At 42.8% G+C, this 25470-nt stretch overlaps 3 protein-coding genes across 3 annotated transcripts; all 3 read right to left on the minus strand.

The window, feature by feature from the left end:
• Window positions 1-786: 786 nt before the first annotated feature.
• Window positions 787-2151, minus strand: LOC135698800 (uncharacterized). The gene has a single exon (XM_065218932.1). It carries the CDS (start codon window positions 2149-2151, stop codon window positions 787-789), a length of 1365 nt encoding a protein of 454 aa, XP_065075004.1.
• Window positions 2152-5507: 3356 nt separating this feature from the next.
• LOC135698801 (interaptin-like) lies at window positions 5508-9473 on the minus strand. The gene is made up of 4 exons (XM_065218933.1): window positions 9433-9473; window positions 9272-9367; window positions 8859-9219; window positions 5508-5707 (listed from the first exon to the last, which is right to left on the minus strand). The coding sequence occupies exons 1-4, from the start codon at window positions 9463-9465 to the stop codon at window positions 5508-5510; spliced, it is 690 nt and encodes a 229-aa protein (XP_065075005.1). The 5' UTR covers window positions 9466-9473.
• A 4052-nt stretch (window positions 9474-13525) lies between these two features.
• LOC135698802 (syntaxin-1B-like) lies at window positions 13526-25239 on the minus strand. The gene is made up of 3 exons (XM_065218934.1): window positions 25210-25239; window positions 24842-25166; window positions 13526-13980 (listed from the first exon to the last, which is right to left on the minus strand). The coding sequence occupies exons 1-3, from the start codon at window positions 25237-25239 to the stop codon at window positions 13526-13528; spliced, it is 810 nt and encodes a 269-aa protein (XP_065075006.1).
• Between the last annotated feature and the right edge of the window lie 231 nt (window positions 25240-25470).

Consider the following 25470-nt stretch of genomic DNA (forward strand, 5'->3'; position numbering starts at 1 on the left):
TGTTGGATAAGAAAAAATGAAAAGAGCGGGTACTTCACTTGCGTCAAGTCCGAGCCATATGGGTTCCACGAACCCACACGGCGAGCTTGACTCTTTACAGATGTACCACGAACCACTCGATTCCCCCGAGCATGGGCCAGGATGTCGTCTGGCGACTCATTTCCCCGAGTAAGGGCCGGGACCTCGTCCAGCGGCTCTGTTCCCTGAGCAAGGGCCGGGAACTCGTCCGGCGGCTCTGTTCCCTGAGCGAGGGCCTTCTTCAGGCGACGTTTTAGCCGGAATACCGATGGTTTGAACAACATTCGACACTACGGTGGCAGGATCAACCTCAACCGGAAGTAAGCACAACTTGGAAATGGCGCGCTTGGTTGTTCCGGAGTTTGTCTTTACTGTGGCAACCCGAACTAGCCCATCTGTGCCGGGATGGATGGTGATCACGCGCCCGAGAGGCCATTTCTGTGGCGGAACATTCTCGTCCTTGAGAACAACAATGGAACCGACGGCGAGGTTGTCGAGAGCTTGATTCCAGCGGTAACGGTTTTGAAGCGTAGCCAGGTACTCCTTGTGCCAACGGGACCAAAAATGTTGAGTGAGCTGCTGTACTCGTCTCCACCGGGACAAGCGGGTCTCAGGAACGTCTTGCTGATCGGGATGGGGTGGTGGTGAGGTGAGGTGGGTATTGCCGAGAATTTTGCGAAGTAGGGTCTTGACTGATTTTACGCAGGCCTCCCAGATTCCACCAAACGAAGGCGAACGTGGTGGGATGAAATGGAACTGGATGCCATCTTATGTACACTCTCGTGCTACTGACTCCTTGTGCTGCTGTGAGAGGAATACTTTTCGTAACTCTTCCAGATCCCTTTTTACTCCAACGAAGTTTGTCGCGTTGTCACAGTAGACGTGTGCAGGCTTTCCTCTGCGACCGCTGAATCGCCGCAGGCTGGCAATGAATGCTACGCTGGTCAGGTCGGACACAAGATCGAGATGAGCAGCTTTGGTTACGAGGCATATGTAGACCACGATGTACGCCTTGAAGAACGGACTGCGCTTGTTTCTTAACGAAGTGCGCACGTAGATCGGGCCGGCAAGGTCTATGCCGACATTCTGGAATGGGTACGCCTGGTTGACCCACACAGGAGGAAGTTGTCCCATCAACTGCTCGAGTGATTTCGGTTTCGCTCGCACGCAAGTCACGCATCGGTGCACGTTCTGGCGAACTAAATTCCGGCCGCCAAGAGGCCAGAATCGTTGACGAAGGGACGAAAGCAGTAGCCCCGGTCCTGCGTGGAGCGTCTTCTGGTGTTTCTTCGTTGCAATCATTGCGGTCAGTTGGTGCTTGGCTGGGAGAACGATCGGGTACTTCTCCTCAATCGGTATTCGTGCATTGTGCAACCGGCCGCCAACACGAATTATACCGTCCACGAGCTGTGGATGAAGATAGCAGAGCTTGGATTTCCAATCCACTTGACCAATAGTGGAAAGCTGACGGATTTCCTTCTCAAAATGCTGCTCTTGAGCTAGGCGAACTAAGGCTAGCAGCGTTTGATCGATTTCAGCTACGTTGAGCGGACCAACAAGAGGATCTTGGAGATTCTTGTGGCGACGACAATTCTCGGCGAACCGTCGTACCAGCGAACCAATCCGAAGCAGCGGACGAAGACTGGAGTACCGGGAAACTAACTCGTTGGGCGTTTCATCTTCGACGGCTGGAAGAACGACGATCTTGCGAGTTTCAGATTCCTCCAACGGAAATGATGTTGTGGGGGCGTACTTAGTAGGCCATGGAATAGTTAGCGTTCCAAGCCAGTGCGGTCCGTGCCACCATAGTGAGTTTTCTTCAAGTTCGTTGAGGTTCATGCCCCGAGATATGAGGTCCACTGGATTTTCTTTGGACGGAACATGGTTCCAGACAGCATGAGTGGTGAGCTCCTGAATATCAGCCACACGATTGGCCACAAACGTCTTCCACGTAGACGGTGTTGCCGAGAGCCAATTCAACACTATGGTCGAATCAGTCCACAAGTAGATCGTGGCGGAAATATCAACACTGTCCTTGGCTTGTACCAATAGTTTGGACAGAAGTTGAGCAGCGCATAACTCGAGTCGAGGAATGCTTTTGGTGTCTATCGGAGCGACCTTGGATTTCGACATCAAGAGTCGAGTTGTGCAGCATCCAGCAGAAGTGATTGACCGAAGGTACAGACAGACCCCGTATGCAGCTTCTGATGCATCGCTGAAGCCGTGAATTTCCAGGCGTGCGTAACCTGAACTGAGAACGTGTCTAGGAACACGTAGCTGAAATTCCTGCACAATCGACGAGTTGGTCAACCGTTTCTGGCAGTTGGAGGAGGTTCAAAAGACAAAAGGCTGGTCTCCGTCCGAACGTTTCTGCGAAGAACACTTCCTCAAGAACACAACTCGAAACTCCGATGGCCGCTACGTTGTCCTACTTCCGAAGCGAGAAGAACTCCTGTTGCAGCTAGATGACAACTGGTACAACGCTACGCGACGTTTCTACGCTTTAGAACGGTCGCTAACCCGAGATCCTGAGAAGAAGGCAATGTACCAGAAGTTCATCCACGAATATTTGGCGTTAGGACACAGGCGAGAAATCAGTCCCGATGAACGAAATGTCCAGCCTCGCTATTTCCTTCCCCATCACGCAGTGGTCAAGATGGATAGCACGGCTCGAAGGACCAAATTTATGTTTAAGCACTTGACCACTTTTATTCAAAGGAATGAATTGTTGGAATCCTTAATCAACCAATCAAAATGTACACGGGATTTTCTCCTAGAAATCGTTCGGAAACACCACAGAAAAACGATACGATGAGAATTCGAGTGCAGACGCGACGGAGTACGTAGTTCAACTGATTTATTTACACTACGTACAAATTGTTATGCTGCACTGGTTTGACAGCGGGTGTGTTGCATCTTTCAGCTGCTTGTACGCTACGTACGCACAATGGGTGTGGTGCGCGTGCACTGTACACAAACATCATCCTCCGATCGAATGAAACCTCAGACCATTCAAAACAAAACACCGAAATCGCTTTTTCGAATGATAGCTGCAACCGGATGACGGTTGTTTTGAAATCAGATGATTTTCCTCTCGAATACTGGATGAAACTTGTTATGAGAAGGGATAGGGCCTTCAGTTGAAATGCGTAATGCTCTCTGCAGAATGACTGTCATACTAAATGGAAATGCATATGGTATTGGTTCAGCCCAATAACGCAAATCATTCAAAACTATGATGTAAATAATTCTATCAAACGTCATTTGCTGATCTGAGCTGACAAACAAGGTGGAAGCATATGCATCGCTATCAGAGCTGTTACGAACATAGGTAAAAGGTGAAAACCAATGTTTGGCTAATTCGTGGTGGAGGAGGTTTTCTCCACCACGAAAAATTTTTGTATCCATAATGGAATGGCTTCATGACTATGCAGTATGGAATTGTAGATAATCAAATTATAAATCTTATTAAAAGCACTTGCATGTCACACTATTCTTAAAAGTTTGTCCTCTGAGTATGTTTTATAGCTAATTTTCAAACGAAAATCATCCTGTATTTGGATGACAGTCATATGGATGTTCATCCATCAGAAAATCATCCGAAATTCGAATGCATATTGTTAAAGGGCTCGAGCAATGCAATAATCATTCGAAGTATGGCGGATGTTTTGGTTCAGTGTGGTACAGTGGCAGTAATTATTAATATTCGGAATTTCATTTCAATCTGATTGGTTTTTAGTCGATGTGCTGCTGCTCAGACTTCAATATTTCATCGGCTTCATTTTTCGGTGGTACTCCACAACTTGCTGTAGGTATTCATGTTGTTCGGGACAGAGGTTGAAACCGTTGACATTTTTTACTACACTTGTTTCGTTGTCGTGCGCGACAGTATGTTTGTATTTGTACACTCATGCTCTACAGTCGTCTCTCTCACACAATACAAACGGTAGAATAACATTCGAGCAAAAAGAAAATTATCAAATAACTATCATATGACATGTGTGATTTTGTTCTAATTCCTCAATTTGGTGTAAATTTAACCATGTCTGATCAGAAATGGTATTACTAAGACATCATTGCTTGGTATTTTCAGAATTCACACAAGCACAACATAAGCAGCTCTTATTATAAGAAAAACTAAAATGCATACATTCGTGACGGTCTTCGGCGACAGTGTCATATGACAGAGCCTGTCATACGACAGTATAGTTTGGTACTGTCCTATGATAGTTTGTTTTGCAAGTGTCGGAGACAAAGTCAGTCGATTATCACAGAAAATGTGTCGACTACCGTTACTGCTTACAAGACTGGTTCGGGATTCTTGGTTACCGAGTTGTTGAGGTCGGAAACAAGCTTTACTGCCCTTTCCCGCTGCATCATTCACAACCCCAAGAGCTTGAACTCGCTGCTGCGCTCTTAAGTGGAAAAGAACCGCCGTCACTTTCAATAATTTGTAGCTAGCCCGGACGATCTGTCTCTAAAACGTGTGGCTTAAGCGCCACTCCCCAAGGGAGACCACACGCCCAATGTGAATTTGCCCGGTTGAGACTCTCCTAAGGGCGAGTCCATTAAGTTTCCTAGAAAGGATTTACGGATCAGGCAAGCCAGCTTCCAACTAAACGGCCAAACGGGAATTCCCTATTATCCCCATGGATTCTCACTCAAGAAAGTCACTCAGAGAAACGGTAGAGCTCACGCATACCCTAAAACTCTACGAGAGAGAACTCCTCATCATTGGTCAGTCCCGTCACCTGCCACTAGACGTCTCCCCAATCTGGTAGTGGAATGTACTTCCCACCATTCAAACTCAACAAGAGGACGGGCTACGAAAACTAACACGAACGCGGAGTGATGTCAAACACATTCAAATAATTAAGCTAGGGAGATTTGGAATGTGAAAACAACATTTATTAATAACATGAACGACGATATATGGAGTGCCTCTCACTGTTTATTTACATTGTACAAAGTTCGTTTTATTTCTGTTTCTGTGTGTTCGTCCCTATTCGCTCTCCTACTGTGTGCGGTTTTTCTCTCTCCCTAGCATACTCTCCTTCTCGTTTTGTCTCTCATGTACTCATGTGCTCAGTGTTATGTGTTGTTGAGTGTCGTCACAAATCGGTAGCTCAGCTCTTCCAAGGCATGTGCTCCTGGTGACAAGATTTGCCGCGTCGAATTACGCGCGCATGCTTTTGGCGGAATTGACGAGTCACGAGTTTCGGCAAATCGTCACGGAACTCGACCCAAATTACATCAGCCTTAGGACTGGCAAAAAAAACTCCGTGGCGCCCTCACCGGACGCCACACTCCACAAAAAATCAAAGATTGGTTGACTCACCAGATGATGGCTTGTTGTAGCTTACGTGGGTTTCGGCCAACGGTCACAGTCGATGACCGGTTGGCGGGTTCGATGCACTCGGTGTCGCGTTCGATGACCGTAGAGAAAGCGTCACCCCTTTGATGACGGTGGCAAATGGCGGTTCGGCGTTTCACACGCCAATGCGATGGCGGTTACTATGCCGTGCCGGTTTTGATGACGAGCCGGCGCGTGGATCCTGTCCACGTGGAGGTCCCTCGAGCCTCCTCGGACCGATGTGTTGACGGACCTGTCCGCTTCCGGCCGGTTGGCAAATGCCGGGAAATTCCGTCCGACGGGGAGAAGAATCGCGCTTGGGTGCGCAATTGGTTGCTGCGGAATGTAGGTACAACACTTTTTTTTCTTAGCAACTATCTCCTACCGCACACCTCTAATTCACGCACACTTTAGGTTCTAACTAAATTTTCGCTACACTAACGGACACGAACAAACGCGCACACTTCTAGATTGGTGGAAAGTCACGGACGAAAAGGTCGAGCCTGTGAATACTCAGATTAAGGAAATGTAAGACTCGGACGGACCGGAAGTCCATCTTTTCCCGAAACCCATCGTGTACTTTCGTGAGTCCAAAAACACGAAAGATAACTTGGCCGATAGAAGTGCCGTTGTCTCTTTCCTACCTTATCCATCAATTAAATGGACCCGCCTTAGGAAAGATTTCAGCAAAAATGCTTGTGTCTTCCTACTGCCTACCCTAAGGAATTTAATTCAATAATTTAAACCTATTAAATTATATACAAATTCATGCAAAATTCCTGATCGTTACAAATTTTAAAGCACTTTTTTTGTTAAAAATCGAAACAATGTTTATGAAAATATATCACTCTCTTTCGGTTGGTAACAGCGAATACATTTTCATGAACATGACACATCAACAAAAAATAACTTTGATCTTGATGATTTGTTATATTTACTTACCTCTAAGATAATCTTGATTTAAATCTCAATGTTCAGGGTTTTCACCGAGAAAATCGGTGGAGATGTTCATTACAGAAAAAAAAACTCTCTTGAAGCCTCAGTAATATAGTCCGAAATGGTCGAATGGTCACGGATGTTGGTTCCTTTGACGGGAACTTTATTCTCGCTAAATTTGCGTCGATTTCCGGATTTTTCAATCGATTTTTTTTTGGTTCATTTAAAGCAGCTACCATCTTTACTTTTTCGTCTATTTCTACTTTTGTATCGAAAAAGCAAGGGCCACGTTCCATTCCGATAATTGTTTGAATTCAATTATATTCAATTAACATAATGTCCGTCATGAATCCAATGCACCTATTCAGACGAAGAAATAATGCATCTGTAAATAGGCAATATTACCATAGAGGTAACTCTAAGACCACTGGGTCCCGAAGAAAATCATTATTATTTTTGGCTCACTCAGTACCAGAACAACGGTCCCAAGCAGTCCCAAGCTATTTCACTCACCCCTGCATGTTCTGCATGAATCCACACACCCCTGATGTTATCTGTCAAACTTTCATAGCGAATCAAAACAAACATAGTGTAGTAATAGAATTTCAACTAGAATAGGGTACGTTAATCGTTTGCTTGGGACCAATAGGCTACTAAAGTGGTGAGCCAATTTGAAATCGTTAGTTTCGTATTGATTGTTGATATTACTGAATAACAACGCTCTTGATTGGCTTCTGACCGACTTGAAAATACTAGCTAAAAAATCCTTTGAAAGCCCCCTGTCGAGCTAGTCGGAAAACAGAATGCCAACACGTCAAACTCCGTCAAGCATTTAAACAGCGGGCGAACACCATCTCATTCGGTCACACCATCTCTTCGGTCACTTTGTAACTCTTCACTTCTATGGTAAAATCCCATAAGCAAACATCAGTATGTGCGTGAAACTTGGTGAACATTTCCTTACCAATGAGTTGCAGAGTCGCCGTCAACGCCAATGCTTACTTTCGTAAGGGCCAATGCAGCAAACGTAAATAATTACTTTTTGTGTGAATTTCTCGAAAATGAAAACTCCTTCAAGAAAACCAACACCATGATTGTGTAGAGAAAGAGTCCTTCTATCCGATAAAATTAGTGGCTTACGTAGATCGACTTTGACCTTCGAGACATTTACGAAAGAAGCCATTATTTATGTTTTTAACATTGGTCCTTATGAATGCTCAGTGTCGATATCACGAAAATTTTATTTTGACAGATCTATGTCCAACTATGCCAGTTATACCACTGAGGCAAAACAAAAAAGAGGTCAGATTTGAGTCAGCTTTTTGCATGAAGTTCCACATGTTATGTGATGAAAGGGAAAGCGAACAGTAGGCCTAGACATAGGCGCTTAATACAAAGGTGACACACAAGGAAGAAGTGTTAGTTTGTTTATTAAAATGAACTATGCCCATTTTGTTATAGCAAGTTTTGCTATAATAAATGCTCCTGGTGTTTATTAGCGAAATTCAAATCAAAGATTGATTAATTGCGTAGGAAATCAGTTTGGCCCATGTATGTTTGAATGGGTGCGATATCCTACGCAGGTGTGGAAGCTGCCTTTCTGCACATTCGATTGTCGTCAATGGATGACAATCGATGTCCGTCGGTGATTGGCACTAGATTGCGGAACAGAGATCGACGTTAAATAAAGAGAAGAAGAAGAAGAAGGAGGAGGAGGAGAAGAAGAAGAGTAAAAAGAAGAAGAAGAAGAAGAAGAAGACGACGAATAAGAAGAAGAAGAAGAAGAAGAAGAAGAAGAAGAAGAATAAGAGGAAGACGAGCCAGGATGTCAAACATACATGAGAATGCAACGGTTGAGGGAGTGGAACTCCAGGCATACATATACTGCACACTCTTTTAGACAGGTGATGCGGATGAGGATCAGGGATGAGAATTTGAATTCCTGTAAGTTTTTTACGTAGACGTGTGCTTTTTTACTGCAATTTCATTTTTTAAATTGATAAATTTTTGGCGAGAGCAACAAAAAAAATCCGTTGAAATGTTTGCCAGTAAGCATTAATTTTCACTCACATGCAGAAGCACCTTCCGACACTCAAAAATACACAAGAAACACTATCAACACAGGCTGATTTACCCCCTGGGAATTGTCCATTTTCCCGGTGAATCAGAATTTCCGCAGAGCCACATCTCACGGGTATCCCGTCCCGACTGACCAAGCAAAGATCCAATCGGTTCCCTGTCGATTCTGATCGAAAGTAGATAGTCATACCTTTCAAATAGTGGCTCAATCTTAAAATTTGGTAACCAAATTGCTTAGAATCAGTTATGTATTTTGCTCGGGATAGTTCCAAATCAAAGCTTGAAAGTTTCGAATGGTGGCTGAATCATAACGATTGATCATCGTATTGTTGATAACCAGCCATGTGAACCATGAATCGACACGCAGTTTGCAGCCTTGGTACTTTGAGGAAGTTTTGATGGCTTGAGGTTCTATCAGTTAATGCAGTATATTTGGTAACAGGTCCAGTAGGGATGCTTGTTCGATACTCACCGACCAAGCTCTTATCTTTGATTTCATCCTCGTAGCGGCGTACCACCGCATTGTACTTCCAGTACGCATCAATGTAGGCAGTCTTAATGTTATCGAACTGCGTTCGTCGCACGAGATTCACCAAGCCCTCTTCCTCTTCCGTGTCATCGTTCTGTTGCTGCTGCTTCAGTTTGTCCAGATCCTCCTGCAGTCGTTTGACGGCATTGAAGATTTTGAAGCACAAGTTGGCGTTCTCATCTAGCCTTTGACTGACATTGACCGAACCGGTGTCGCCGTTGTCGTTCTCATCAGCGAAAAGGTTCACCTCTATGTCGAGGATGTTCTGCTGCAAGTCATCAATCCACCTCGAGATTTCTGAAAACTACAACGGATTTGAATATCATCGTTTGAATGCCCATGTCGGAACCACCCACTTGCTTCAGATCCTGCAAGATCTGCTTCTGGTTGTGCAGTATCTTGCGATCATGCTCCTGGACGGAGGTGTCTTCCAAGTCCTTGAATTCACTTTTCTAAAACAGAGCACACCGCTGTAGGTAGTCATTTATAAAATTAAAATTATTTTTTTTTAGTTGACCTCTAGTAACTCGTTCAATCGATCTTTGACCATCTTCGGCGCAATTTCGGACATCGGCGTCAGTTCACACCCAGACCAAGTCTAGACTACCCGCTCTCACGATCTGCAACCGACTGTGCTGGCGAGTGCTTTGCGGTTTCTTGGAACGCAATGGCATGGTTTAAAAATTCTTTGGATAAGTTCTTACACAGTTCGAAAAACTAGTGAAAATTTTGGCAACGTTGGAATTCATAATAAAATATTTCAAACATTGTATGAAAACATCAATCTTGTTAACTTGTTGTAAGTAATACAATCCATATTCTCCTGTCCGGTAGTTCACGCCAAATGTAGTATTCAAAACTTTTTACTGTGCATTTTCACATGATGAACGATATTAGCCACATTTTGGGCATATATAATAGCGCGAAATGAAACTGTTCTGCCCTCCTATCACAGCAATCCGCAACGCTGATAGCTATAGATGAATCAAAAGTGTGCGTTGAAAACGAAAAATTCTCGCAGAACTATTCAAAACGTCCGATGTAATGTATCGACTCGCTTCTTCACTTCCCCTTATTTGTTTGCTTTGCTAGGTCAAATCAGTCTCCACAGCTAGGATTTTGATGAGTGAAACTTAGAACAAGTGACCGAAAGACACAAAGTCTGTGAAGAGAATCTATCGAACACACATTGGACGATTTGAAGAGTTCGGCTGGAGATGGAATGAGCGAAGCATGCTGAAAGAATTATGTTTTGGACAATCTATTAATAATTTGGTCTCGGACTGAACGGTTTGCATTTGGGGAAAAAATATCAAATAGGGTAGAGCGCTACTTCGTCGTAATCGCCCATTTCCGTTCTATCGATCAGAAAAGATCAATAATATCAATGAGTTCACCGTGTACAAATCACTAATAGGTTTGTTCAGATGCGTTAGTTCATTAGCTACAACATAAATCCTATTATAGCGCAAACAAAAGAAGCGCTCCCTGTGAATCCCCTTTTTCTACGTTTATCCGTAGAACGAAGAAAATCTAATGGCGTTTCAATGCGTTAGGACGGAATTGAAACTCATAGGACGAATTTAGAATCAAGAAGCTTTTAAACAATATCTCAACAATTTGTGACTCTTTATCGAATCCAGCTGTACGTATGGATAGGTGAATAAATTTAGAAGTCATCGTTCACAGAAATATTCAATTTTTTGTTCAACCCCGTTCTTAGTAGGACGAAAATTAGATCAAAAACCCTATCCAATAACCCTAAATACGGAACGTCGGCATTTTTTTTTGTAATCTTGCTTTCGGCTGTATTGGCACCCTGATCTTCTGATGGTAATAAATCAGTCAATTACAATCTTATAAAAGCAAATGTTTGCACTTCACCAGTGGTTTAACATATGTCATATGTCACCGAAGTTGAAAATGTGTGTCTTATCTTTTTGTCCATACGATCAATATCACTATCAATTCCATAGCAAAACGATATAGTGGTTCTCAGAATTTCGTAACAATTGGTAGTTTTGTTCCTTATCAAAAAATATTAGACCCATATTTTTTTTTTATTTTCTCATTAGAGTGATCATTTCCATGTTAGGGTGGTCAAAAAAAACGACTTTTTTCTATTTTTTTCCAAAAATGGCATATTTTAAAATTATAACTTTTGAACCATTGAACAGATCTGAATGATTAAAATATCAAATGAAATGTTATTAAAAATGCTTTTCAGAAAAAATATAAAAGTTTTCGAAAATTGGAGTTTTGTATAGATGAACTTTGATTGTATTTGTTTTTTATGGTTTTCATGGTTTGTAGACAATGCCCGTAACATGTTTTTATATTTTTTTTTTTTAATTTAGGCTTTTCTTCACAACATATAAAAAAATCTGCGATGTAGTTTTCTTCGTTTTTGAGTTACAATTTTTTGAAATTATCATGTTTAGAAATTTCGCTCATTACTCCAATACGACTAGATTACCCTGCGTCTCCATTGATACATAGCTGACATAGTCACATAATCCATATCAATTTCCTGCTTCTGCTTTTATAGGCTTGTTTATTCAAAGTGAATACTTCACCAAGTAAATAGCTACCTAGACAGAGTACATGCTAAAATCATACGGAAAACTTGGCACCCGAAGAGCCCACCGCTGGACCTGCTGTCAACAGCCAAGGTTAATATTGTATTTAAAAAAATGTATTTACATTGGTAGCCATGAGTCAAACGAGCATGACGTCACATTATAGCATTCTGAAAACTTTGTCACGTCAGGCTCAAATGTAGTGTAGTATGAAAAGTATTTTTAATAACCTTTCATTTGATATTTTAATCATTCAAATCGGTTCAATGGTTCAAAAGTTATGATTTTTAAAAAATGCCATTTTTAGAAAAAATAGAAAAAACTCGATTTTTTTGCCCACCCTAACATGCAAATGGTCACTCTAATGAGAAAATAAAAAAAAAATATGGGTCTAATATTTTTCGATAAGGAACAAAGCTACCAATTGTTACGAAATTCTCGTTTTGCTATGGACTGGCTGAATATCGATATGTCAACAGAAATCAAACGGTGCTGTTCACGGACACAATGCAACCATTCTAGTATTGTCCTAAATTTTTTGTGACAATTTTGTGACACACAAATTTACAACGCATTCCAGTTTAAACTTGATTCTTCAATTTTTTTTTCCAGTCAAACAGATAAAGTTTGACATCTTCAAGGGGTAATCAACTCTGCACACTGTGCCAAAGCACATCGTAGCACACTGATCGGCACGTTAGGATACACGATGACAAGTGTGCAATACTGGTAAATTTTAAATCTCAGAGGCTTGGGCCTCCTGTTTATTAGGGTGTTCAAAAGTTCAAATTCATGGAAAATCACAGTCGTCTGACTATCTCACCATCAATTGTATAGCTCAGTTAGACGAATTCAGTACTCAACAGCGACTGCTGGCATTGGAAAGCTACTGAAGGTCTATTGCTACTTCTACTATTGCCGGTGGGAATTTTTGGTTGAATTCTTCCTGATTGCCCGAGTAGCATGATGATACTATGCACGGTCTTCTGCTCATTCCCGCTTCGGACGGCGTGGCAAGCAGCAAGCAGGAGCAAGAGGTGGATTTCCTCCCTCTCTCTCTGCCGTCATGCTGAACATTCTCGCAGGCCGAGATGGGAAATGACAGGTGGGCAGGAACTCACGGTCTCCCAGTGTTGGTGAGTTCTGTGTCGTTAATATTCACGGAAAGTTCACTATTTTGCCATACAGAATTTCAAAACAAAAAATTTTATCTGCGGATTTGGACAGTTTTTGACCTGTTTCATACGACCGGAAGGTGTATGCTGTTAACAAATGCCGTGCCAAACTGATTTCCTACGCAATTAATCAATCTTTGATGTGAATTTCGCTAATAAACACGAGGAGCATTTCTTATAGCAAACTTGCCATAGCAAAATGGGCATGGTTCATTTTAGTAAACACTTCTTCCGACTGTGTCACCTCTCGCTTTCTCGCCTAGGCCCCACTCTGCTGTCAATTTTTCATCAGTGACCATCCATAGTGACAAAAAAAACATGTGGATGGAAGATAGTTTTTTCTTTCTTTGATTTGTTTTCCGTCGATCTTGTTTTCCGTGCTGAGCACCAATGCTACCGACGCCAGGGAGGCAACTCCCACACCTGGGCCCTACCTATCGACCCATCAACTCATGAACCGGGGACCAACGGCTTTACTTCCCATCCGAAGGAAGGCGTGATCAGAGATGTTATGCTTCAGAACATCCCGGCGGCGCCGACTGGGATTGAACCCAGACCTGCTGGGGTGAGAGGCAATCACGCTTACCAACACACCACCGGCGCCGCTGGAAGATAAATTACACATATTACGAGTTAATTTCACGTGAGACAAGCTTTAAATATATATTTTCATTTTCCGTCATATAGGGCAAATGGATGTAATGTCGGCCTAAATGCCAAAATGACGTGTTCATCTAGATAAAATTGATCAATAGCAGATTTTTTGCGATGGGCCCAATCTTAGATCCATAGGCCAACATTAGAGCCCTTCCACCTAGATCGGATTTCTTTCCCACATAAAACAACGCCATTTGCTTCAAAGCAGGAATATCTTTACTGCCATACACACCGCAATCATTATCAATATCACCAGCACCACCGACAAACAGTGGGTCATACTGAAGCAGAGCCATTTGTAGTTGTTCGACCGGGTGTAGAACTTTCGAGCCTGCTTGATATCCTCTGCCGCTTTGGCCACATGTTCCGAGGCCACCTGAACGTACCCCTCGGCCAAATTCAGTATACTACCGTGGTCCATTACCAGGGTTGAGAACAGGACGAACAGGTCCCGCATTTCAAGCAAGGATTGTTCCACCGATACCAGCTCTTGGTGCCGATCCACAACGGCGTCCAGAGTGCCACGGGTCTCGTCAACGGTGGCGAATGTTTGAAGATGGTTGAGGTTATCCTGATCAGGCAGCATTAGATCCGAGGTGTTGTCGTCGTCGCCGCATGGCGGTGGTAGAGTGGTGAGGTCCTCGGTCGATGACACTGACATTAGAGAAGATTGTAACAAGCAAATATACTACATTAACATAGCTCACTTTTGTTTTTCTGGAGACACGATTTTTAACCAACAAGGGCGCCTTTGCGTCATAAAAGGTAACTAATGTAATCTATCAACATAACGAGGGATGCTTCAAAGCTTAAGAGAGTTTTAAAACAAACATTGTTTAAACAATTAATTTAGTATTCCCATAACTCATCTGCAGGCTTACGCAATGTGAACACGATTTTTCATTGATTGTACTTAATGTAAACGAATAAGATTTTTCATGTGTAACAATTGCAATCCACTCACCCCTCGACTGTAATCAAATGCAGGTTGTGTCACACGGTAACCAGCGTAAACACATAAATGAGTAAAAAATACACATTTTTTATATTTGCATGCAGCTGTCAAAAAATGTGTAAATTTGGAGATCCTAAAATGTGTGAAAAAATACACATTTTAAGAATGTAGTACCAGTCAAAAAATGTGTATTTTTATACTCATTAATGGGTAAAAAAACTTTAAACTTTGCCGCATCCTGCTTTGTTGTCGCACGCTATTTGCTAAATTTTCAGTGAAGAACAGCAGGAAACTTCAAAAAACTTTTGAAAAATGCACAAATGATAATTTTATCACTGTTTTCATGAACTAAACGTTTTCTCCAAACCCAGTCATCATAAAGCAATACCACTTGGTTGCACATCATTCTGCTTAAAAATGAAAAGAAATAAAACAGCACTGCTTTCCTGCCTATGCTCAACCTTTAGCTGCTTGAACGTCAAGCAGTTCAGTTCGGTCTTTGCTCGCTTTGTCGAGTTGTTCGATAAATCTATAGTTTGTTACAAACGTTTGCAGATATACTGCACGTCGCGTCGTCAGTAGTGTTGGTCGCATCGCGTGATGGGAAGACAGCGCTCTCGGAGCCAACTTCGTGACCAAGTGGAGAAGAAGAACAGTGGTGAGGGTAGCTCAGTACCTACCTCAAATAGGTACGCTACTCTGCCCACCGATGTTGGAAATACCAACCCAGTCCCGGTGAAGCGGACGAAAAAGAGGAAGAAGAACCAAGGACAGTCCGATGGTACGAGCGGACGCGACGATGTTACCGCGACGAACGCCAGCGACATCGGTGATTTCGGCGACGCCGTCGAAACCGAGAATTTTGCCGGCCCGAGGGCGGCGAAAGTCAAGCTTCCTCCACTGGTGGTGAAGGTAGTGCCACTCAAGACGCTCATTGGCGATTTCGCATCGCTGGGCATCGCAGCTGAGTACAAGATCAGCAGGATCGGCACTAAGGTGATGCTCCGGACGAAAGCGGAATACGAAATCGCAGTCAAATTCCTGAAGGATTCCAATGCGGAATACTTCACGCACGACATCCCCGGTGAAAAGCCCTTCAAGGTAGTTATCAGGGGTCTACCGGATGTTGATCCCAAGGCGATCGAAGAAGAACTCAAGGACCGGTACAAGCTGGCCCCAATCGCTGTCTTTCATACGAGGCGAGACGAAAACGTGAAGACGTACCCGGATTGTCTTTTCCTGGTGCACTTCCAGAAGGGAACGGTGACGCTGAATGCGCTGCAGGCTATCCGCTCAATCTACTCAATAATCGTACGATGGGAGCCATACCGTGGAGGCCATCGCGATGTGACCCAGTGCCAACGATGTCTGAACTTTGGACACGGCACTCGCAACTGCAACATCAAGCCACGCTGTAGCAACTGCGCTCAAGGACACGCCACTTCCAACTGCCCTGCGGATGGAGCCGTGGCGTTAAAATGCGCCAACTGTGGTGGTGCTCATCAAGGTTCCGACAGACAGTGCTCCAAACGCGAGGACTTCAAACGCATCCGAAAACAGGCGGCAACTAACAACCAACCAGGACGCAAGAAGGACAAAGTCCCGGCATTTCGGACGGAGGATTTCCCGCCCCTTCGTGCTCCTCAGCAAAGGCAAGTGAATTCGCGGGTGCATTCCGCTCAAGCAACTTCCGGTGATTCTACTGGTCAAAGCTCTCCATCCCCCCTGGATTCTGGAGACAACCAACAGCGCAAAACAACAACCCCGATCTGTTCTCAGCGGATGAACTGATGGAAATCTTCGTCAACATGTCCGGTGCTCTTCGTAAGTGCCGCAATAAGCCCGAACAGATCCAAGTGCTCGGTAAGTTCATCATCCAGTATGGCGTCTAAACCGCTAACTATCGTCACCTGGAATGCTTGCTCTATAAGAGCAAAAGAGATTGAGCTTGCCGACTACCTCCGCAAGCACAGCATCGACGTGGGCCTTCTAACCGAGACCCATCTAAAGTCCGGCGACAGCTTCTGGTTGCCTGACCACAACATTATCCGGCTTGATCGCACCTGCTACAGGGGGGGGGGGTGTTGCGGTCGTCGTCAAGAAAGGAATAAAATACCACACTCTGTCCCATATCCGCACCACTATCATCGAGGCCCTTGGTGTGGAGGTGGAGTCGTCGACTGGATACGTCCAGTTCATCGCCGTCTACTGCCCTCGACAGTGTGCCGCCAGTAGTGGACTAGCGGCTAAATTCAAGAAGGACCTTTCCACCATCACCCGTAACGGTTCCCGCTTCGTAGTAGGAGGAGATCTAAACGCTCGCCATGAGGCCTGGCTTAACTACAGGCAGAACCAGAACGGTCGTCTGCTGTTCGAACACTCACAGCATGGGCTGTACTCCGTTTGGTTTTCGGATGAGCCAACATTTATCTCACCGGCGGGCAACCCATCGACGCTAGACCTGTTCCTGACAAATATCGGCTTGTCCAAGCCGGTAGCCTTGAACGAACTCAGCTCCGACCACCAACCGGTGGTGGCTGAACTGGGCTGCAACGTGGCTCCTGCTTCAAGCCTGCGCAAGGACTACCATCGCGTAAACTGGGCCCAGTTTGGACGCGTGGTAGACAGGCACATCATCGACAACCCGCCGCTTGACACCGTTGGGGACATCGACCGAGCGTTGGAGGGACTCCACCAAGCCATAACCGTGGCTGACGAGGCGTGCGTCCGACGAGTTCCTGTGAGGGGTAAGTTTATTGCTATTGATTCCCACACCCAACTCTTAATTCGCCTGAGAAATGTTCGTAGACGCCAGTTTCAGAGGACTGGAGATCAAGCGAGGAAACGTGAAATGGCCGATCTGAACAAGGAGATTGCTTCCAGAATGGTCTCACTCCGGAACGAAAGTTTCGGGCGGCTTGTCCAGAATCTGGACGACCGCTCCAGACCATTCTGGAAAGTTGCCAAGGTCTTAAGACGCACCCTAAGCCCATTCCGCCACTAAAAGATGAAAATGATGACGATCGACTCATAATCACCCCTCAGGAGAAAGCAAATGCGATTGGTGAGCATATTGCCAAATCGCACTTGCTTGGCTCCAACATCCAAAGTCCGCTCGAAGTTCAGGTTGAGCAATGCGTACTCAACCTTGATTCCTCCCCTTGTGCCATCCCTCCGGAGGATAGAATCACAGTGGAACAGATTTGCTCAGCGCTGAGATGCACCAAAAACATGAAGGCCCCCGGGTTTGACGGAATATTCAACCTAGTGTTGAAAAATCTCAGCATGAAGGTTCACTCTCTGCTGGCTGCTGTCTTCAACAGATGCTTGGAACTGCACTACTTTCCAAGTATCTGGAAGACAGCGAAAATCATACCTATCCGCAAACCCGGGAAGGACCCAACGCTAGCTTCAAGCTACAGACCAATCAGCCTCCTTTCAGTGCTGAGCAAATTGTTCGAGAAACTCATTCTCAACCGTTTGCTCAAGTTTGTCGAGGAAAATAACATCGTCCTTCCGGAACAGTTTGGGTTCAGAAAGGGGCACTCCACAAATCACCAGCTAGTGCGGGTGATGAATAACATCCGAAGTAACAAAGCTGTATCCAAGTCCACAGCCATGGCCTTGTTAGACGTTGAGAAAGCGTTTGATAATGTCTGGCACAATGGGCTTGTATACAAGCTCTGTAACTTCAACTTTCCATTACATCTGGTTAAAATCACCCGTAGCTACCTCCAGCAAAGGTCGTTTAAGGTATCGTTGAATGGTTGTCTTTCAGACACGTTTTCCATCCCAGCAGGAGTCCCGCAAGGCAGTCTGCTGGGCCCCTTGCTATACAGCATTTACACTTCCGACATTCCTCCCCTTGGAGACGGTTGCGTGTTTTTCCTGTTCGCAGATGATACCGCAATAGCCGTCACAGGAAGGATGCCTCGCGAAATAACGAACAAACTTCAACGATGCCTTAACGCCTTTGCTGATTATGCCACCACGTGGAAAATCAAAATCAATGCTTCCAAAACACAAACAATCATGTTCCTCCATCGGCAATCACCCAAACTAAAACCGGCTCCATCTTGTACTGTAATCATGGATGGCACAAGGGTTGAGTGGTCTGCCGAAGTAACCTATCTCGGGATGTTGTTTGACGAAAAGCTCCTATTCCGCTCGCATGTGGAGAAAACCGTAGTCAAGTGTTCCGCCTTGGTTAGGTGTCTGTATCCGCTTATTTGCCGCAGATCCCGCCTCTCAAGGGTGAACAAACTGGCCGTCTACAAACAAATCGTAGCACCTGCGATCCTCTACGCAGCTCCGGTGTGGGAATCATGTGCACAGACTCACAGGAACAAAATTCAGGTAGCTCAGAATAGAGTGCTGAGGATGGTTCTTGATCGTCCTTTCGACACTAGAATAACAAATTTACATGAAGAGGCAGGCATTGCCAAAATAGATTCCAAAATTAACGAAATTAAGACTAAATTTGCAGAAAAATGTAATTTATCAGAACATGCTTTGATAAGCAATTTGAGATCGAAGTGTGCTGTGCTCGTGAACGGACGCGATTTTTGTGTCCTCCCGTCATTTTTTCAATTTTCCACATTGAAATTTTTCTACATTTTGACTCGAATGATTTTCAACTACGGACTTGCAGTGGCAACGGGTCGGATGCGCGGTTTATCGAGTGTTGAAATGGTGAAATTCCGAATTTGGGCCGAACGCGAACGAAGGGTACAAAACGCGTTCCGCTGGTTAGCCGGCAGCAGGAAGGAAGCACTCGCAGCAGTAGCACCACCGGGTGAAAAACTGCAGCCGGAATCAGAGGACTAGCGCTGGAGGAGCACGAGGATTTTTCCAGCTTCCCGTCGGCGCAGTGGAACTCCCTTGAACGGCGAATAGATCCGGATCAAGCAGGAAGAGTGGAAGTCTTTTACCCACGGCCAAGGAAACGAAGCAAATAGTGTTTGTAGTGTGTTGATGTATCTGTGTGCAATGTGAACACCATCAACATATCTCAAGCTGCCTTTAGGTTCAATCGGCTAAACTTGGTGAGTTCGTTCCTTTTTGTTCATTATATCTTTTCAATACAGTAACGATCATAATCTACCACACCTTTTCCTGTTGTGTCACTGGAACAAAATTTTCACCGAACTCTAGTACTGAACAGGAGGGGAACAGGAGTTTTCAGTGAGAAGGGGAACGCACTTTAGACCTTGTTATTTTTAATGGCTTGTTAATAGTGACAAGACTCGAGTATGTAGTTGTTGGTGCTGCCATGGTGATTGTATTTGGTGAGCTTGTTACAGTTAAAAACAACACGTTTGTTTCCTGCCGGGATAACCTCAATCGCGCATGATCTATTTTGCGAGTGCAAGAACATAGTTGGGTCTGGGGGGGGGGGGGGGAGACATTAGGATTTATCCCAGGCTACACACTTAGAAATTATCGCCGACTTCGGTAATTTTTACCGAAATCTGAACAACTGAACTTTTCGGTAAAATTTATGCAATTCAATTCAATTGCTTTTCAGCTACTTTGGAACTACAGGTCGGACTCGATTATCCGGAGACTCGATTATGCGGAGACTCGATTATCCGGGATTTGATTATCCGGAATTTTAGACTCGATTATCCGGAGTATTTTTTTTTTTTTAGTTAAAAACTTATAAAATAATAAAATGCAGACATTTGAAATAATTTTGTATTATAATATGCAATATGATAATTTTAACAATCGTTAAGAGATTATCCGGAAGATTTGTCTATCCAAATTATTATTACTATGGTTTTTATTAAAGTTGACGATACCAATACTAATAAGGAAAGGAATTCCACATTTCCTTTTCCCAAGTCCTTTTCCTCTCCTTCCCTTCACTTCTTCTCTTTTCAGAAAGCGAGTAATGGCGCTATAACCATATGCCATATAGGGCTAGGACAAGAGTTAGTGCTCATGTCCCAACCGCTAGAAGAAAATGGAGCATCACTTACCCTTTTTAGACTAGATGCTCCCAACGACAAATGATTTATAAATAACAATACAATGGAACGTATGGTACGAGATGTCCACGTTTCATCCATTTATTGGATTCTAAAGCATCGTGCTTAAATCTTGGATTTAAACAGGCCCGATGTTTCTAAATCATCTTGCCCCTCAAATGCTGCACAGTAGGCCTGTCCGTTTTGATATATTTTGCGCATCTATGGTGTGCAACATATAGGGTATACGTCCCTAACCTCGGTCTAATATGCAGCCATCGATTACGTTTTTAATCATAACTCATCAATGAATTTACCTGCAAACGATATTCTACTGCTAAATGGTATGCTTAGATATGCTTATCATGTCGTTTGCTATCAGAAACCACGAAAAGTTGAAAAACTTACTTTTTTTAAGACAATAACTCACGAGGGAAATGTATGTAATATGGGTCTATTGTCCCCAAATTGGGTCTATTTATGGATGCAACTTCGTCCTATCTTGTTTGATCCTCAAAAAAACGCTCTTGGTAACGTTTTCTGATGTATTTTTTTTTATCACTATCACTGTTAACTTAATGCTCTTCATTCCTCAAAACATTTCTTAGAGAAAATTTTACGAAAACTACATTAAATCACTCAATTTAAAAATTAAAAATTAAAAATTTCGCTTATCGTCTTTTGACCGCAGAATATCTAAATCAGAACATTGTGATGTTCATTATACAGGTTTGGCAGAAAAAAATCTCCCTTCCTGTTCGTTCCTTATCATCCAAATGCAAAACAACATTGTTGACATTACTCTTATTGCTATATGCTGTCAAATGAATTTCATGGGCCATAGTTAGGAACATAGAAAAGAAATGTGTCCCTAAAGTTGGGTCCATGTTTTACTTGTGAAAACGTTGTTAAACAATTAAAATAAACATAAAATATTCAAACAGCAACTGTAAGTTTTACGTCTAGTGTGTATTATCAGGTAATTCCAATCAATAAATGCCATAATCAGGCCATTTGATGATCGTCAGTCAACCTTCCCATCTTAACCTTATAAGTCATGGCGGCTAAAAACTCCGAACAGAGTGATATTCTCAACCAGTTTTATTACTTACGAGAGCTGAAAATGTATTGAAATGTTGTGATATAAATTGATTTGTGTGTGGTACACATTTATCAACCATCAGTGATCAATATTTTCCTTATTTTTTGTGTCATATTCCTTAATTAATTATTTATTTGCGTGATAGGCCGAATGAAAGGACTAGACCCACATTACATACCGTAACCCTACCAAATAGGAAAAAAAAGTGATGAAGGTATATCTATCATTTTCCAGGATGCTTTCATGAACTGGCTATGTTGGTGTTAGATTAGATTAGATTAGATTAGATTAGATTAGATTCAGTCTGCTGTGAAATTCAGGAGAAATTGCATTTTTTAAATCACAAACTAATTTAAAATCAACAACGCTTGAGCGTGACCGATGCGAGTCTGTGAACACTGAGTATTCAATAGCCGTATGAAATTTTTAATTCTTCCATAATGGAACTGCTGCTTCTACAATACAAAAATCTTCTGAACAAGTAGTAAACATAAAATCCAGATAGGAATTGATCTGGTTACGAACATGGTTAATTTGATGAAGTCCTAAGTGGCTGCTTTCATCAAAGATGAATTGCAAAGTATCGTTTTCACCTACTATTGGTAACAGCAGAGAATCAAATATATTACTATCCTCTATAAAATTAACAATATTCTGGTTAAAATCTCCATAAATATGAATTTGGATTTTTGAATCTTCTCTTTGAATTTTCAGTTCTGCAGTAGTGAAAATTTTTTCATAAGCTGGTTTTTTTGGAAAAGTGTGAAGGAAAGTAGACAGAAGCGAAAATATCTTCACCGTTTATTAAAATTTCAACCCACATATCTTCCAATTCTTTTGGTCTTTCACTAGCGATTTGTTCAGCTTGAAGTGTAGCATTCATAGCAATAAGTACAACACTACCTGTTTTTTTACCTGATAATGATAAATCGCGGTCACATCCAAGGAAAAATGATTTATATAGTTTTCATAAAAGTTGACGATACAAATACTAATGAGGAAAGGAATTCCGCATTTCCTTTTCCCAAGTCCTTTTCCTCTCCTTCCCTTCCCTTCTTCTCTTTTCAGAAAGCGAGTAATGGCGCTATAACCATATGCCATATAGGGCTAGGACAAGAGTTAGTGCTCAGGTCCCAACCGCTAGAAGAAAATGGTAGCGAGCAAGGGCGCTATAACCTAGGCGAATACAGCATTCCCTCCGTATAGGTTACGTCCGCACACCGCTCTCTGTTGTCCTTCGACTGAGGTCGGCTGGATCGATTGAGGGATGGCAGTGGGTTGGCGGTGCCGTCCACGCTTGTACGGAGGGAGGACTGTACGCTCGAACACAAGGGGTAAATACCTGTGTTCCATCCCAGGAGATCGGACAACCAAGGAGTGTACATTAACTTTCTTAGCTCTGTCACTCCCAACGATTTATATAGCCCATTTTCAAATCCTGCATACGGAGCGGTTGGTACGGTATGTCCCCGCTCTTTGATTACCTGTGGATTAAATGTTAACCACTGCCTATACTTATTAAGTAGACATGGTAAACATTCACTTCCACAAAAATTAACTAAACGCTACACAGTAGGCCTGGCCGCTTTATTGTTTGTTTCACATCCTTGATGTGCAGCAGGCATTAATAATGACAAGAAAAATGATAGATGTATCATTTTCCAGGATTCTTTCAAGTACTGGCTGTGTATGTGTAGACTAGACATGCTTTGATAAGCAATTTGTATATAGTAGGTTAGGTGTACATAGTAGTAGGTTAGTTGTAGTTGTAAATATTAGTTATAAGTAGTCTACTTTTTCAAATTCAAAACAAACCAATCCCACCAAGGTGGTCATACTTAAAACAGGCCTGATAGGACTAGGAACTGTAAATAATAATTAAAATCTCAAATGTATTAAAGTTGAAAAGACGCATCTGTGTCACTTAAAAAATTCATACATGTAAACCACACAATCACAAGAAATAAAGATCATTTAAAGTAAAAAAAAGCCTCTGCTCATTACCACTTCGGACGGCGTGGCACTTGGTCCTGCAGGAAGCAGGATCAAGTCAGCGGATAAAGGTGGATCACGGCGTGATGACCTGTCACACAATGAGGAATGAGACATGAATATGCAAAATACCCCTCTCCCCTCCCCCCACTTTTTTTCCGGGAAATAAATTTTAAGCAAACTACAATTATATGTAAAAACAAAAGCTAAAATTTTCAAAACAATTGCTTAAGAGGAGGCATACATCCGATGATATTATGTTGGTAAATTACCAACAACTGACTGTAAAACATAACTGGTATATATGCAATTAGATTAACATCCAAAGTCCATCCTTTTTTTCCATATTCTGCACAAAAGAAACGTTCTGCCCCGCCCCATTCGTAATAATAAGTATAATAGTCAAAAATGCATGCCAAACATCAATTTTGCGTGGTTCTACGTCATACTGCGGTCGTGTCTAGGACACAACCCTTTAATTAATTTTTTTTAATCCTCTTCAGTATTTCCTAAGTACTCAAGTACTTTGCCATAATGGCCTTGAAAGTCGCCCAGAAATTTCCAGATGTTCTTTTCTCATAATGTAACAATTCCATGTACGATTTTGCAATAATGTCCAACGTTGATGGCCTTTAAAAATTAAAGTAGTAAGTTTTGATTTTTAATTTTTTTATTAGTGGGTCCATCAATTGCAGTGATATTTAAAAGCAACATATTTTTTTAAAAACCTGGGAAAATCTGGAACATATTTTTAAAAAATCTGGATATATAAGTAATCTGTCTGTGTATCTGGCAAGACAACTGAAAATCTGGAATACTGGCAACGCGGATCAGGGATGAGAATTTGAATTCGTAACTTGTTTACGTAGACGTGTGCTTTTTTACTGCAATTCTATGCATCCTACTGTGTATAATTAAATTGATAAATTTTTGGCGAGAGCAACAAAAAAATCCGTTGAAATGGTTGCCAGTAAGCATTAATTTTCAATCACATGCAAAAACACCTTCCGACACTCAAAAACACACAAGAACCACTATCAACACAGGCTGATTTACCCCCTGAAAATTGACCATTTTCCCGGTGAATCAGAATTTCCGCAGAGCCACCTCTCACGGTTTTCCCGTCCCAACTGACCAACCAAAGATCCAATCGGTTCTCTGTCGATTCTGTTCGAAAGTAGATAGTCATACCTTTCAAATAGTGGCTCAATCTTAAAATTTGGTAACCAAATTGCTGAGAATCAGTTATGTATTTTGCTCGGAATAGTTCCAATCGGGTTTCTACCTGTTCCAAATCAAAGCTTGAAAGTTTAGAATCGTGACTGAATCATAACGATTGATCATCGTATTGTTGATAACCAGCCATGTGAACCATGAATCGACACGCAGTTTGCAGCCTTGGTACTTTGAGGAAGTTTTGATGCCGTGGGGATCTATCAGTTAATGCAGTATATTTGGTAACAGGTCCAGTAGGGATGCTTGTTCGATACTCACCGACCAAGCTCTTATCTTTGATTTCATCCTCGTAGCGGCGTACCACCGCATTGTACTTCCAGTACGCATCAATGTAGGCAGTCTTAATGTTATCGAACTGCGTTCTTCGCACGAGATTCACCAAGCCCTCTTCCTCTTCCGTGTCATCGTTCTGTTGCTGCTGCTTCAGTTTGTCCAGATCCTCCTGCAGTCGTTTGACGGCATTGAAGATTTTGAAGCACAAGTTGGCGTTCTCATCTAGCCTTTGACTGACATTGACCGAACCGGTGTCGTCGTTGTCGTTCTCATCAGCGAAAAGGTTCACCTCTATGTCGAGGATGTTCTGCTGCAAGTCATCAATCCACCTCGAGATTTCTGAAAACTACAACGGATTTGAATATCATAGTTTGAATGCCCATGTCGGAACCACCTACTTGCTTCAGATCCTGCAAGATCTGCTTCTGATTGTGCAGTATCTTGAGATCATGCTTCTGAACGAAGGTGTCTTCCCAGTCCTTGAATTCACTTTTCTAAAATAAGCACACCGGTGTGTGTAGGTAGTCATTTAATTTTTTTTTTTTTTTTTTTAGTTGACCTCTAGTAACTCGTTCAATCGATCTTTGACCATCTTCGGCGCAATTTCGGACATC

The sequence above is a fragment of the Ochlerotatus camptorhynchus genome, unplaced genomic scaffold (assembly GCF_037179485.1).
Source record: "Ochlerotatus camptorhynchus isolate MF236.1 unplaced genomic scaffold, CSIRO-AGI_Acam_v1.1 ptg000094l, whole genome shotgun sequence".
Lineage (NCBI taxonomy): Eukaryota > Metazoa > Arthropoda > Insecta > Diptera > Culicidae > Ochlerotatus > Ochlerotatus camptorhynchus.